General features: G+C 35.1%; 2 protein-coding genes across 3 annotated transcripts; one reads left to right on the forward strand and one right to left on the reverse strand.

Moving 5' to 3' along the window:
• Positions 1 to 1,919: 1,919 nt before the first annotated feature.
• On the forward strand, positions 1,920 to 7,453 carry LOC7475430 (histone-lysine N-methyltransferase family member SUVH9). Of its 2 annotated transcripts, XM_024610327.2 has the most exons (3): positions 1,920 to 4,224; positions 5,065 to 5,162; positions 6,989 to 7,453. In XM_024610327.2, the coding sequence occupies exon 1, from the start codon at positions 2,051 to 2,053 to the stop codon at positions 4,148 to 4,150; it is 2,100 nt and encodes a 699-aa protein (XP_024466095.2). In that variant the 5' UTR covers positions 1,920 to 2,050; the 3' UTR covers positions 4,151 to 4,224; positions 5,065 to 5,162; positions 6,989 to 7,453. The 2 variants fall into 2 exon arrangements, with proteins under 2 accessions (XP_024466095.2, XP_002315593.4); XM_002315557.4 differs by lacking the exon at positions 5,065 to 5,162 and having other exon boundaries at positions 1,921 to 4,224.
• A 1,313-nt stretch (positions 7,454 to 8,766) lies between these two features.
• Positions 8,767 to 12,532, reverse strand: LOC7459995 (uncharacterized). The gene is made up of 4 exons (XM_002314477.4): positions 12,134 to 12,532; positions 9,820 to 9,890; positions 9,399 to 9,534; positions 8,767 to 9,015 (listed from the first exon to the last, which is right to left on the reverse strand). The coding sequence occupies exons 1-4, from the start codon at positions 12,291 to 12,293 to the stop codon at positions 8,930 to 8,932; spliced, it is 453 nt and encodes a 150-aa protein (XP_002314513.1). The 5' UTR covers positions 12,294 to 12,532; the 3' UTR covers positions 8,767 to 8,929.
• Positions 12,533 to 12,995: the final 463 nt, after the last annotated feature.

Here is a 12,995-nt window from a genome sequence, read left to right on the forward strand (position 1 = left end):
CACGATATAAAAGATAACATCATTTTGATACTGTCTCGTGTGTGTATATATATATATATATAATTGTGTGTTAATGATATTCTAGATTTCTAGTGAGACACGAGTCATTTATTATTTCAGTATGAAGCGATAAATAAAAATAACCAATTTATGTAAAAACTTTATATTCAGTAAGTAAACACGACAGAACAACATGATATAAAAATAATATTATTTCTATATTGCCTCATGCGTGTGTGCGTGTGTGTGTGTGTGTATATAATCTAATTGTTTGTAAATGATATTCTAGACTTCTAGTAATAAATAAAAAATGAGCAATATATATATATATATATAAAATATAATTTTATATTTTATTGCTTATTTGTTTCATCAATAAAAAAATTAAGTTTTAATTTTTAATTGAAGTATTTATTTTATTTTATTTAGTTTTGTTTTATTTTATAAGTTCTATTAATAGAAATAATATATTATTTTAAAGGCACATATAACTTATTTTTAAATAGTCTTTTATTGTATTATATTATTTAATAATTTATTCATATTTTAAAATAAAATCTCATCACTAGAAGAAATAAAATTATTATTCTTAAATTTAAATAATTATGTTTATTCTATATTTTTTTATTCTTATACTTAATGTCTTTTATTTTAAAAATAAATATGTATGTTTAATTTTTTAAGATAAGTATTTCTTTAATTTATTTTTAAAATAATTAATTATTCATTTTCACATATAAATATTATAAAAAAATCCAGAAGAGTAAAGAATATTTTGAATATAAGGAAAATGAGCATGGTTAATTTGTAAATAAAAATAAAAATAATACTTAGATAAACTTTGTACCACCGTACAAAACTAGCTTATCATAGCGGCGATGAGAAATTTTGTAACGCAATAAAAAAAAGAAAAAAAATATTATCTTCTATATTTTATATTGTTTTATGCATATACTAATTGTCTATTTAGAAGAATAATAAATATTATTTTTAAAAATATTTTTATTGTTTAAAAATATATTAAAATAATATATATTTTTTATTTTTTAAAATTTATTTTTAATATCAATATATTAAAATAATAAAAAATATAAAAGTAATTTAAAATTTAAAAAATCAAAAAAATTTAAAAATACAATTGAACTGCAACATCAAACATTATCTAAATATCTTGTTTTATTATTGAGTATCTTTACATCAACAATTAAGTAAGTATGCTTCCCAATTAATTTCTTTTAAAAAAAACGACTATTTTGAGAGTTTTTTTTAAATATAGTATATATTTTTTTAAATAATATAATTAAAATAGTATTTTAAAAAAATAGCAGAGATTACGAGTGGTAGATGACTTCTATTACTCGTGTTGTAAGCGTTCAGCCCTCTCAAATTCCGGTGCCAGAGTCCAACTACTCCTCTTTTGAAACTTTTTGAGCATACAAGGTGATTTTCGTCAGCGTAATCCGATAGTTGATGTGTCACCTTTTACAATGACATGTCAGTCACCGTACCTGTCTTAAAATCAGATCTTAAACGTACACGTGTGAAAAAAATCAGCCAAAAAAAGAAAAAAATGAGAAAAAGTACAAGTGGAAAAACTTTGTGAAGGACAAAGTTGTCTGTAGTCTGTACTGTCCTAGAAGCGGTTTTTTTTTTGCAGTTTAACCGTATTTTCTGATTTTTATTTTTTTATTTAAAATTAAATTTTTTATTTTTAAATTGTTTTAAGATTATAATATCAAAAATAATTTTTTTAAAATAATAATAATTTGAAAAACAACGTAAACATGTATTTTCGTATTTTCTGATTTTTTTTTATTTGAGGTTAATTTTTTTATTTTAAAATTATTTTAATGTTATAATATTAAAAATAATTTTTTAAAAATAAAAAAAATAATTTTGAAAACAACATGTCCACACTCCCCCATCACTGCCTAACTTCTCCTTACCATCTTCATTTCATTGCCATGGCAGCTTCTTCAACTTGAAACGCTCCCCGCTCCCTCACTCAATCTATGAAAAAACCCTAACAAAACCCTACTTTCTCTAAAAAATGGGTTCTCTGCTCCAATTTCAAGACCTCAATCTTGCCCCGTCTCCATCCTCACCCCTAACCACCACCACCACAGCCGCCGCATCCACCAGCTCCAATACCATAGCCACCTTTCTGTCCGCGAAGGAGACAGCCAAAGCTTTGTTAGTCCCAAAAGTCGAACCTAAGCTCGAACCATTTGATGTTGAAACCCCAATCTACCAACAACAACCACCACAAGACCACAGCAGCAGCACCCAGGATCTTTTCTTTACCAGTTCCACCCCGGATTACTTCTCTAATTCCCAATTAATCCCTCCTCTCTCCCAGTCCACATCCTCCGAGGACGACAATGCCAATAATCTTTACTCTGAATACAACCGAATCTCCGAACTCTTTCGCACAGCGTTTGCGAAACGCTTGCAAGATCAATACGGAGACATTTCCGTCGTTTCGGACCCAGATTCCCGCGCTATTGTCCCTTTTAATGAAAATGATAATAATAACAGTGTTCTCTCCACCGTCGTGGTCTCCCGGCGTCCGAAGTATCCGCAGCGGTCTTCTGAGCTCGTGCGTGTCACCGACCTGGGAATCGAGGACCAGAGGTATTTTCGTGACTTGGTCCGCCGGACACGAATGGTCTACGACTCCCTTCGGATTTTGTCTATCTTGGAGGAGGAGAAGCGAAGGGGAGAACGCCTAGGACGCCGCGCACGTGGAGATCTCCGTGCTGCCTCTGCGATGAGGGATTGTGGGCTCTGGCTCAATCGGGATAAGCGGATTGTGGGGTCCATTCCTGGTGTTCAAATTGGGGATGTTTTCTTTTTTAGAATGGAACTCTGTGTTATGGGATTGCACGGACAAGCTCAGGCTGGGATTGATTATCTTCCAGCGAGCCAGAGCTCGAATAGGGAGCCTATTGCTACTAGCATTATCGTTTCAGGTGGTTATGAGGACGATGAGGATGCTGGAGATGTGATTATTTATACCGGACATGGTGGGCAGGACAAGTTGAACAGGCAATGCGAGCACCAGAAGCTTGAAGGAGGGAATTTGGCGTTGGAGAGGAGTATGCGTCATGGGATTGAGGTAAGAGTGATTAGAGGGATTAAACATGAAGGTAGTGTTAGTAGCAAGGTTTATGTTTATGATGGGTTGTATAAGATTCTTGATTACTGGTTTGATGTTGGGAAATCAGGGTTTGGTGTTTACAAGTATAGGCTTCTAAGGATAGATGGCCAACCAGAAATGGGTAGTTCAATCTTGAAGTTTGCGGAGAGTTTGAGGACTAAGCCATTGACTGTGAGGCCTAGAGGGTATTTGAGTCTTGATATTTCGAATAAGAAGGAGAATATGCCTGTTTTTTTGTTCAATGATATTGACAATGATCATGATCCTTTGTGCTATCAGTATCTTGAACGTACTGTGTTTCCAGTCTTCGTGTTCACTAATGGAAGTAATGGAACTGGATGTGATTGTGTTTCGGGATGCAGTGATGGCTGTTTTTGTGCGAAGAAGAATGGAGGTGAGTTGGCTTATGATGAGAATGGTTTTTTGTTGAAGGGGAAGCCGGTGGTATTTGAATGTGGGGTTTCGTGCAGGTGTCCACCAACCTGTCGGAATAGGGTGACACAAAGGGGGTTGAGAAATAGATTGGAAGTGTTTAGGTCGAGGGAAACAGGTTGGGGAGTTAGGTCATTGGACGTGATCCATGCTGGTGCTTTTATATGCGAGTATGCAGGGGTTGTCCTCACTAGAGAGCAAGCCCAGATTTTCACTATGAATGGCGGTGGTTTGGTTTATCCAAATAGGTTTTCTGCTAAATGGGCAGAATGGGGGGATTTATCTCAGATCTATCCAAATTACACCCGCCCATCATATCCTGAGCTTCCACCACTGGATTTTGCAATGGATGTGTCAAAAATGAGGAATGTTGCCTGTTATATGAGCCATAGTTCAGCTCCAAACGTGCTGGTGCAATTTGTGCTGTACGATCACAATAATTTGATGTTCCCTCACATCATGCTTTTTGCAATGGAGAATATCCCACCTTTGAGGGAGCTAAGCCTTGATTATGGCGTGGCTGATGACTGGACAGGAAAGCTTGCTATTTGCAACTAACGATTAAGCTTAAAGAGGATGTGCAACTTTTTTGTGTGGTGTAGCACTGTGTTCTGAGGACATGATGTGCTAAGGTAAACTTAACTATCTCTGTTTGCAGCTCGACATCTAGCCTGGACACATATTATTGCATCTTATTCTGTTTGTGCATTGTTATAATAGGATATGTTTTTGTAGTTCTGGTAGTTTGCAGTAGTAACTGTGTCTCCTGTTGGGTTATTATTATTATTTTTTTATATTCAAACGAGTTATTGTGTTTTATTGTGCATAGGCATTCCTTTCCTTACCAGGTTGTGTTCTCGTGGAGCTTTTGTTATTTATTTTTGTGTCTAGTTCTTGCAGTCAGAACAAGTCAAATTCTGTTCTATTCTTTCCTATCTTTTACTTATTAAGTTGTGATTAAATTAGTATCTCATTACTGCTATAAATCATAATACTGGCTTTCCTATTGTAAGTGTAAATCTTTTATGATGTTTGTTTTAGGTTTGTTTTAGGATGTCTTTACCTTAGCTATTCTGGTTTCTTGGAACAGAACATTATTTCCTTTTCTCTTAATGTGATATTTCCTGCAAAGCTGAGCTACAAACTACATTTTCTATGTTTGGAGTAGTCTGCAGCATGGTCTCTGAATTCCAATTTTGCCAATTAGGTTTCTGAGTTTTAGAGTTTACGTTCACTGTGGTGCTTTCATGCATGTCCATTAGAACCAATTTAACAGTGTCATGCCACTTAAAAGTTTATGGCTGAAAGTTTATTCAATAAGAAGAGTCTCGGTTACATGCAAATATTATGAAACTTCCTCTGAGCCATCATGTCAGCATGCTTCCTTGATTGTATGACTGGGTTGATTGTTAAATAAAACCTTACCATCCCAAATGTACTAATGGCTGCACATGGGGATTTGCCATTTGTAGGGCTGATAACAATTGGACAAAATTGGACTGGAAGCACTTGATTGCTGTCCATGAAAAGTTGGAGCCTTGAAGGGCTGTGTAAATAAAGGAAATTAAATGTTTGTGGCCTTCTCTAAATTAACTACAGATATCATTCAGTTTCTCTAAGTCTTTTATCATTTTTTAGGATATCCCCTTTTCCTCATAAGCATCTCCTTGTGCAATCCATCAATGTTTAAACATCCATTTATGTATTGAGGCTCATTTAATTTTTTGGCTTTCCTTATTGTCCCTGAAAATAGATTTATTAGCACATGATAGTTATTACTGCTTTGTAGGATGTAGTATTTATGTTAAAATCTTTACGAAACCATTACCTTAGTTTCTTATGAAGATTGAATAAGGTTTCTAAGCTAGCATTTGGTTTACCATCTCGGGAATAAAGAGATGGAGACATTGGTGTATTTCTGTTTTGAAAGTATAAAAATTCATTTTAAAATTGTTCTAGAGACAAATTTATTTTGTCTTTGTCTCTTCAACGAAACAAGTTTCTGTCTCTTTTGTAGTTGTCCCTCTTGTCCTGGGATATTTATCAAATGCAACCTAATCAAAATCCTTTTTTGTCTCTTTCTGTTTAGTTATCTCTACACAACATAAAGATTTTATGGTTACAATAGTTTGCGTGCAAAACCACAACTAAATAACGTGGAAAAAAGAAAATGATTGGCAGATACCAAAAAATAAAATTTTCAAAAGATAGAATTAAATAAGAAAACCATTCAGTTACGCATCTAAAGCAAGAGAAGGCAATAAACTTCAAACTAAATTGTTGTAAGGCTCAAGATGAAGTCTTGTAGATGAAATTGTGCGCTTAACTCCATTAAATGAACACTCAAATATTTGTACAATGAATTAGATTTCATGTTTGTACAATGAATTAGATTTCATGTGATAGTGTCATTGTATAGTGATTGGTTTATTTATAAAATTGTTACTGAGAATTAATAAAACTAATGCATTAGTGATGTTAATGATCTAAATTTTCCTGATAATGGATAAGTGCTTCACTTTCCTACTAATTGTTTCACTAACTTCCATTAACACATCAGTAATCTCTTTCATTTATTAGTGTTTCCTCCTTGTGTTCCATATTTAATCTCTTAAATAAGTTGGTGACTGATGGCGGGAGCTATTATTCACAGAGACAGAATTTTTGGGTTAGGGGGAGTTCTCAAACAGTGATTTCTATACATAATTACCTTTATTCATGAATGTATGGGGCAATTGGTGGGGGTTCATCTCTTGAAGACATGTTGAGATATTTCCCCCAAACTCTTTAATTTAATAATACTTTTCTCAAGAAAGTTTTCATTAGAAAGGGGAGGGGGTAGATTGGTAATCAAGTCATTTCATTTAAGTGCATCAATATCTGAAATTTTATGAGTGTTTATCAGAGCAGTATAAACGCTGGCTGGCCAACCTGCTTAACATTCTCAACAGTGAGTGTTTGCAATTGTAAGTGTACGTGTCTAATAATTTCTAATGGAGATTCTATCTAGTCACCTCAAAAAGAGGAGCAACTGACTTTCCAGATAGTGTTTGTGAATGTAATATCGAACCTTAGGCTGCACAATGGGTTGGTGGTCCCAGTTATCAAAATACCCATGTAATCTGGGATTTCATCCATTGGATGTTCCTTAGGGCTGAAAATGGTCTGGTTCTGAAGTTATTAGTGACTTACATGGTATATATTACAGCTGTGATGTCATGTTCATGCAACATAATTGTATAGCATGCTCGGAAATGTGAGTATCAATTTCTTATCTCATGCCAACTTTGTGCAATATGATTTAATTCTTCGCAGCTTTCTTCTTGTTCTGTTCTGTTTTTTTTTTTATTCCATAGAAAAAGAAATGCATGTTCTCATGTTCATCACCTTTCGCAGGTGGGAGTTGGAAAATGGATCCTCCCCGGTTTTGACCAAGGTCTCAATTTTCTGGCTGCTATCTTTTTACCTTGAGAGTTGATGCTACAGAGTCCTTGATTAGAAAGGAGCATTCACCTATCATCTGCACTACAAGGCCTTCTCTGTCCCCGCCCCCTGATTTCATACTTCTGGTTTCACAGGTGATTAAAAAGGTGAAACAAATTGCTGGAACTGAAAATTTCTCAGCAAATATGTGGATGCTGCTGTTACTGGCATTTTGACTTTGTAGTTCACTGAATCTCGAGGATGTAGTCTTGTACACTAATTCCTTTAGTCAATTTACTTAGGGTTTTCTGTAAGCTTATTACGTGTATGCATGACTGGATGAACTTTTTGTAACTTGTATATACAAAGTTCCAATTGTATAAGCTTGTATAGAAAATCTCAGTGCATCAAAGATTGCCAATCATTTTATTTTCAATATCTTGGATTGCATTTTCTTATTGAAATTAGGAGTTTGATTGAGTGATGATTGGTGGCTAAGATATTTCATCATGTTACGTGCTTGGTTGGCATGCCCCAGATGCGTGACTCCTTCCCTCAGGCGAAGAGTGTACTGTTGTTCTGGGGTGATGAAGTGGTTGAAAATCGCACTGGCACAGCAGCATGGGGTAGGTTTATATGTGCACATCTGTCAGCATGCGGTAGGTTTATATGTGCATGGTATCTCTTAAGCTTCGAATGATGAAAGGCATGTTTGTTGTGTTTGTTGTGCCAGAGTTGTCTTAGAATGAGTAACCGTGCAGCATCTGTTCCTCGCTGGGTGAGATCTCAAAAGCAATCCCTCGTAGAATTTTCGTTCACTTGACGAATTTCTCTTCACGGGTGTGGCGTGAGAAATCTTGATACCGATTCCTGTTAGACAGGTCCCCAGCTCGCATGAATGTGAACTGGGGAACTGTGTCTCAAGAGGGCATGCCAAACTATGATGTCTACGTTTAGAGTTTGAAGCTTAAATGTTCCCAGTTTGCCATTGTGATTCAAAACTCCAAGCATTGGTGCCAGCAGCACCTTCAAACTAAAATGAACAGCCCTTTGAGGTGAATCCCATGTTCTTTATTCTTTCACCATTTTCAAATTTTGATGCAGAGAAGCAGAGGTGAAAGGAAAAGGACGGAGATATTGGCGCGTGTATTTGCTGGAAGAGTTCGGGTTCCGATAAAGAAATCCAATTTGGCAATCAATTGAAGCTATCGAATTGGTGGGCGTTTCTGCATGTCTCATTCACCATTTTCCTCTTCCTGCCGACTTTACAACTTTGCCATCCCCATAATAAGGTATCTAAATAAGAAGTTAGGGACCAATACATGGAGGCAAAGAGCTGACGAGATACAGGTACAATTTTTTTCATTTTCAACTGAAAGGTCTGTCGAAACTATTTCGCTTTCGGAATCACCTCCCACAACATCACAACATTTGTTATTAGGTTAATCAGAAAGCTGGCGAGTATCCCATCTCACAGGTATACACAGACACTACAAATATGGTTGGTGAGAAAACTCTCAAAATTCCAATAATTGGAACACTAACTGCCTCCAGTTTTAAGTTGTTCTTGGGCAGGTTAAATCTTCTTGAAGGAATGGAAGTTTTAAACAAGTAGAAGAGCATGACCATGCATTTACAAGTATGTTTAGGATGCAATTTCTTTGATGATGTTCAGCTCTTGCCACTTGGTATCCCCATCACTAAAACATTGCTATTCGATGGTAACTGGTACCATTGGCGAAGCAACTAACTTTGTCATCACAGAAGTGCACACTGCCGAAGACATTTTCTCTGAAATTGGTGTAACATTCAGTTTTCCTTATGTACATTTATACAATCTTGAGGTGAGTTCATAGTAGTGTAATCGATGCTTAACATCACAAATCCCCTTAATCACACATTTCGTAAAGGGCATCAAGCTTGGGAGGTTACTGTTCCATTTTTTTCCAAAGCCCACTGTCTGGCTCGTTCCATCTTCCGTTTACGCCATTCGTCTAAAGCTGAGTCAATATTTAACATGTTAGTTGGATTAGCATGATAGTATAACCAACAACACACCTTAAGAACATAAAGTTCTGAGGCACCATATAAACGAATCCAGAGACTTAAATAGTGTCCAAGACCTAAAATTACAGAACGCAACTAATCATTTTGAATGGATGCATTTAGGGAGAGGCAATCTTAACGTGTTTAACATGTCAACTAACCAAACTATAACTAATGATACTGGGATAGTTTGATATTTTCTAGCCAGGAAGTTTATTGTTTATTTGATGCAGCAAAGTAACCATTACCATCTCACAGATATAAAGCTTTTCTGTATGGACCATTAAAAATAGCTGCACAAAACATCTGAATGATAGAAAATACAGGAAGCAATTACCTTTCAAACTGGAAGCATTATTAAGTGAACGGAAATCCTGTAACCTTTTAGAAAGATCAGCGGCAGCAGTCTGCTTGATATCTTTCTGTTGGACTGTTTCAGGTCCTGCATGTACTTCTTGCTCAATTTCCTTCACCTGCAAACACAGAAGGAACCAACTTCTATAAAGAACTTGCTCCAATCCATGAGTTCGCACAATTTCCCTCCTCATTCTTGTTTGATACAAGGTAACATCTAAGAGAGAGAGAGTTTGGGAAATAAGTGCATGCCAAATTTCATGCACATAATCTAATAGTCAAAACGGAAGTAAGAAAACAAATGCACAGGCAAAGCTTCATTTCCAAAAAGTTTTTCATGTTGTTCTGTGGGATTATAATAAAACATATAACAAGCATGTTAAGATTTAAAGCAAACAACATACTCTTTTTATAAGCTTCCAAGGTTGCATGGCAAGGCGCATCTCTTCAGACTCCTTGATGTAGCTGAGCTTAACTGCGTTTTGAATTGTTAGGTGTTAAAACACAGTTAAGAGCTTCCATTGCTCCTGAAATGATTTAGAAACACAGTAAAGAAATAAATAGAACTCGGTGGCAATCAAGAAATACCACCATCAAGTTCAGAAAGTGTCATTCAAAAAACAGCAACCTTCAAGAGTCATGCATGGCCTTGACAATACTGATACCAAGCTTAATACCAGATGCTTTGATTCATGTTCAAGAACTGTGAATTTAAATTAGTACATCTTTAAGCTATGTGGACGTAATTTAATGTTAATTAAATGCCTTAAATATAGCAAAGCATTGACATTCACCAAACTAGCACTGAAGGGTTTGTTTCCAATCTTAAAACAACAGACAACTAAAAAATGTTCAAAGCATGCTGCCACAGTCTTGTTTAAATTGCGATTCAGACTCTAGTCATTTACATTACAGAAGTCTCAGGCAAAAAAGAAAAAAAATTGTGAAGAAAATTGTTTTAGATTCATACGAACTAGAAGAAGCCAAGAACAGTTATAGATCTAGAAGAAGCCAGGAACGAGTGATAAAATGTGGTGGAAAGATTTAGGTTAATTTTACATTCTTAAGTCTAGAGATCATTATTTTCTGAAACATTCTGCACATGCACCACTGTCTGATTGAAATAAAAGGTCACCAATATAGGTACAATTAAAAGAATATTTTGTTGATTAGTTCCAAGTGATATAGCCAATACAGAAATAGGATATAATGGCAAAATTACTGGAAACATTCAGATCTCTGGGGACTGTGGGGAGAAAACCTTTAAGTTACAAAAAGAAATTATTGAGATACAATAGTTCTGATCCTTCAAGATAAAAAAGAGGGAAAAGAAACATAAAAGAGACCTAGAGTGAGTTGGATGATCGAAAACAACATTTCAAGAGGTGGGACTTAAAGTCAGTTTCAATTTTTCCAATATCCACGTCCTATTGGACTAAAATATTGTATTTGACAATGAAACTACATGCAGTGGTTTTTCTTGAGTTCAAACCAGCTATAACATCCACATAGCATTGCAGAAAGAGAGTAATCATGGTGTTGTTTTGTGATGACGCACCTCTTCAGTTTTTTTTTTATCATTGTTTTTTACATAAAAACAATAAAGTTTCTCTACAGGGCTTCCTGGGGGTCAGTTATCTGAAGAAATATGAAACACAAGCAGTACTTGCGAGGTGAAAAATGGTGAAATTTCAGATAATAGCAGTCGATGTAACTCTGCAACAATTCATCTATCACACTTCCCCCTCTCAGAATGGTGAAAAGTTGACAACTAACATACATACACCATCAACCGAAGCAAACCCAATTAAATACAACACAACGCCATAGTAGAGTCTGATTGATCAAAATACTATTATTACCTCATAATGCACTTAGACAACATCCTTAGGGTCAAGTCTCATCTAAAATGAGCAATGAACTGCATGTTACACCCTTTTATCCAATACAGATTCCAAAAATTAGAAAAAATCCCGAGGGCCAATTCTCCACTAAAATGAGCATTGAACTGCTTGTAACACCCTCTTATCTAAAACAGATTCGAAAAATTGTCTTTATGATAATTTTCCTTAGACAGATTAAGCTAAAAGTAATCTATCCAAAAAGAGGAAGCAAAATTACTCGAGGCAATAAATCCTATTCCTAGTAAGGTGCACTCTTTTAAAAAGTGTTGGAACCCTAGGGTGCATTTAAATGGGAAGGTTTTACCCTACATCCAAACTTCTTCATATCGAAGGCTTTTAAAGGAGCAGACCGGTTCTGGCTATGACTCATACATATGCACGAGACTCAAATGTTAGTCTGAAGTGTCGCTTCAACTTAATGTCAAGAGCAGATATCAAGCTTCACTCGCAAGGTGCAAATTGAGATATTACAACAGCGCCTTGGAAAATAGAACAAGTCTTCATAAACATCAAAGGACGAGTCCTGTCCCAGTGAAACAAGAGGGGATAAAACATTCTTATACTTGAAAGATTTCCCATTCATTTGGAAAGTCCTTGATCATAAAATCCCAGACTCCACCCATGCTCTTAACAACCAACAGAGAAGCGATACAAACAAACGACTCTGTTTATTTGGGCTACAAATCACAAAACCAACAAAATAGAGCAAAGTGATAAAATCCGCCTAGCCGATAACTTTTTATTCAATTCAAACATATACCCATTATTATTCCAACGGTATATTAAAATTTTAAGAGAGAGAGAGAGAGCATGCCTGAATTGGAGTGGTCAGGTGAGAGTTTGCTGTTGCGGGAAGAGGGAGAAGAGAGAGAGCCCTGAAGCAAGAAAAGGGCTGTGATTGTATTCAACAACGTCATGAATATTGTTGCGTTCTTGAAGGAAAGTCTCACTCTCCATGACTGCAGTGTCTCCATTTTCTTCTTCTTCTTCTTCTTCTAGACAATCTTCTTGTTTTGTTTTGAGTGATGAGAATGATCGATAGCTGATGTTCTTGTTTTTAATAAAGGAAAGGAGCAGGGCTTCTTCTTTCCTTTTTCTTCTTGTTCGGACAAGACAGGCCATCTAACCTCAACGGAAATGTTGCTCCTCTGTGGGACCCACTTTGAACCCTGTTACTAATAACCATCCCTTCTATTAAAAACATTTCAATTAAGCCCCTCTATTACTAATTGTATCAACCTGACCTTTTTCTTTTTCTTCCTTTCCCCCCCCTCATTCGATCGATTTATGCGCCAATCAAAATTACAAATCTCTTACATTGACTTGATGCATTTACCTGAACTTAATATATATAAAATTCTTAAATTTTGATTTGATTATGCCTTAAACAAGTATTTTTTTTTTAAATTAGGATATGTGTTAAAAGATATAAATTTAAAAAATTACAATTTACATCATAAACTTTAATATATATATATATATATATATATATATATATATATATATATTATGAGTGATGCACCTAAAAAAAATTAAAAATCATTTAATTATTTACAAGTTTATCATTGCTTTTTATTTAATAACTAAAAAGCTTTTAAATTCAGATGTGTTAAAAAATATAAATTTAAAAAATTATAATTTGCATCATAAATTTTAGTGTACACATAATAATTTTG

The sequence above is a fragment of the Populus trichocarpa genome, chromosome 10 (assembly GCF_000002775.5).
Source record: "Populus trichocarpa isolate Nisqually-1 chromosome 10, P.trichocarpa_v4.1, whole genome shotgun sequence".
In the NCBI taxonomy this organism is placed as follows: Eukaryota; Viridiplantae; Streptophyta; class Magnoliopsida; order Malpighiales; family Salicaceae; genus Populus; species Populus trichocarpa.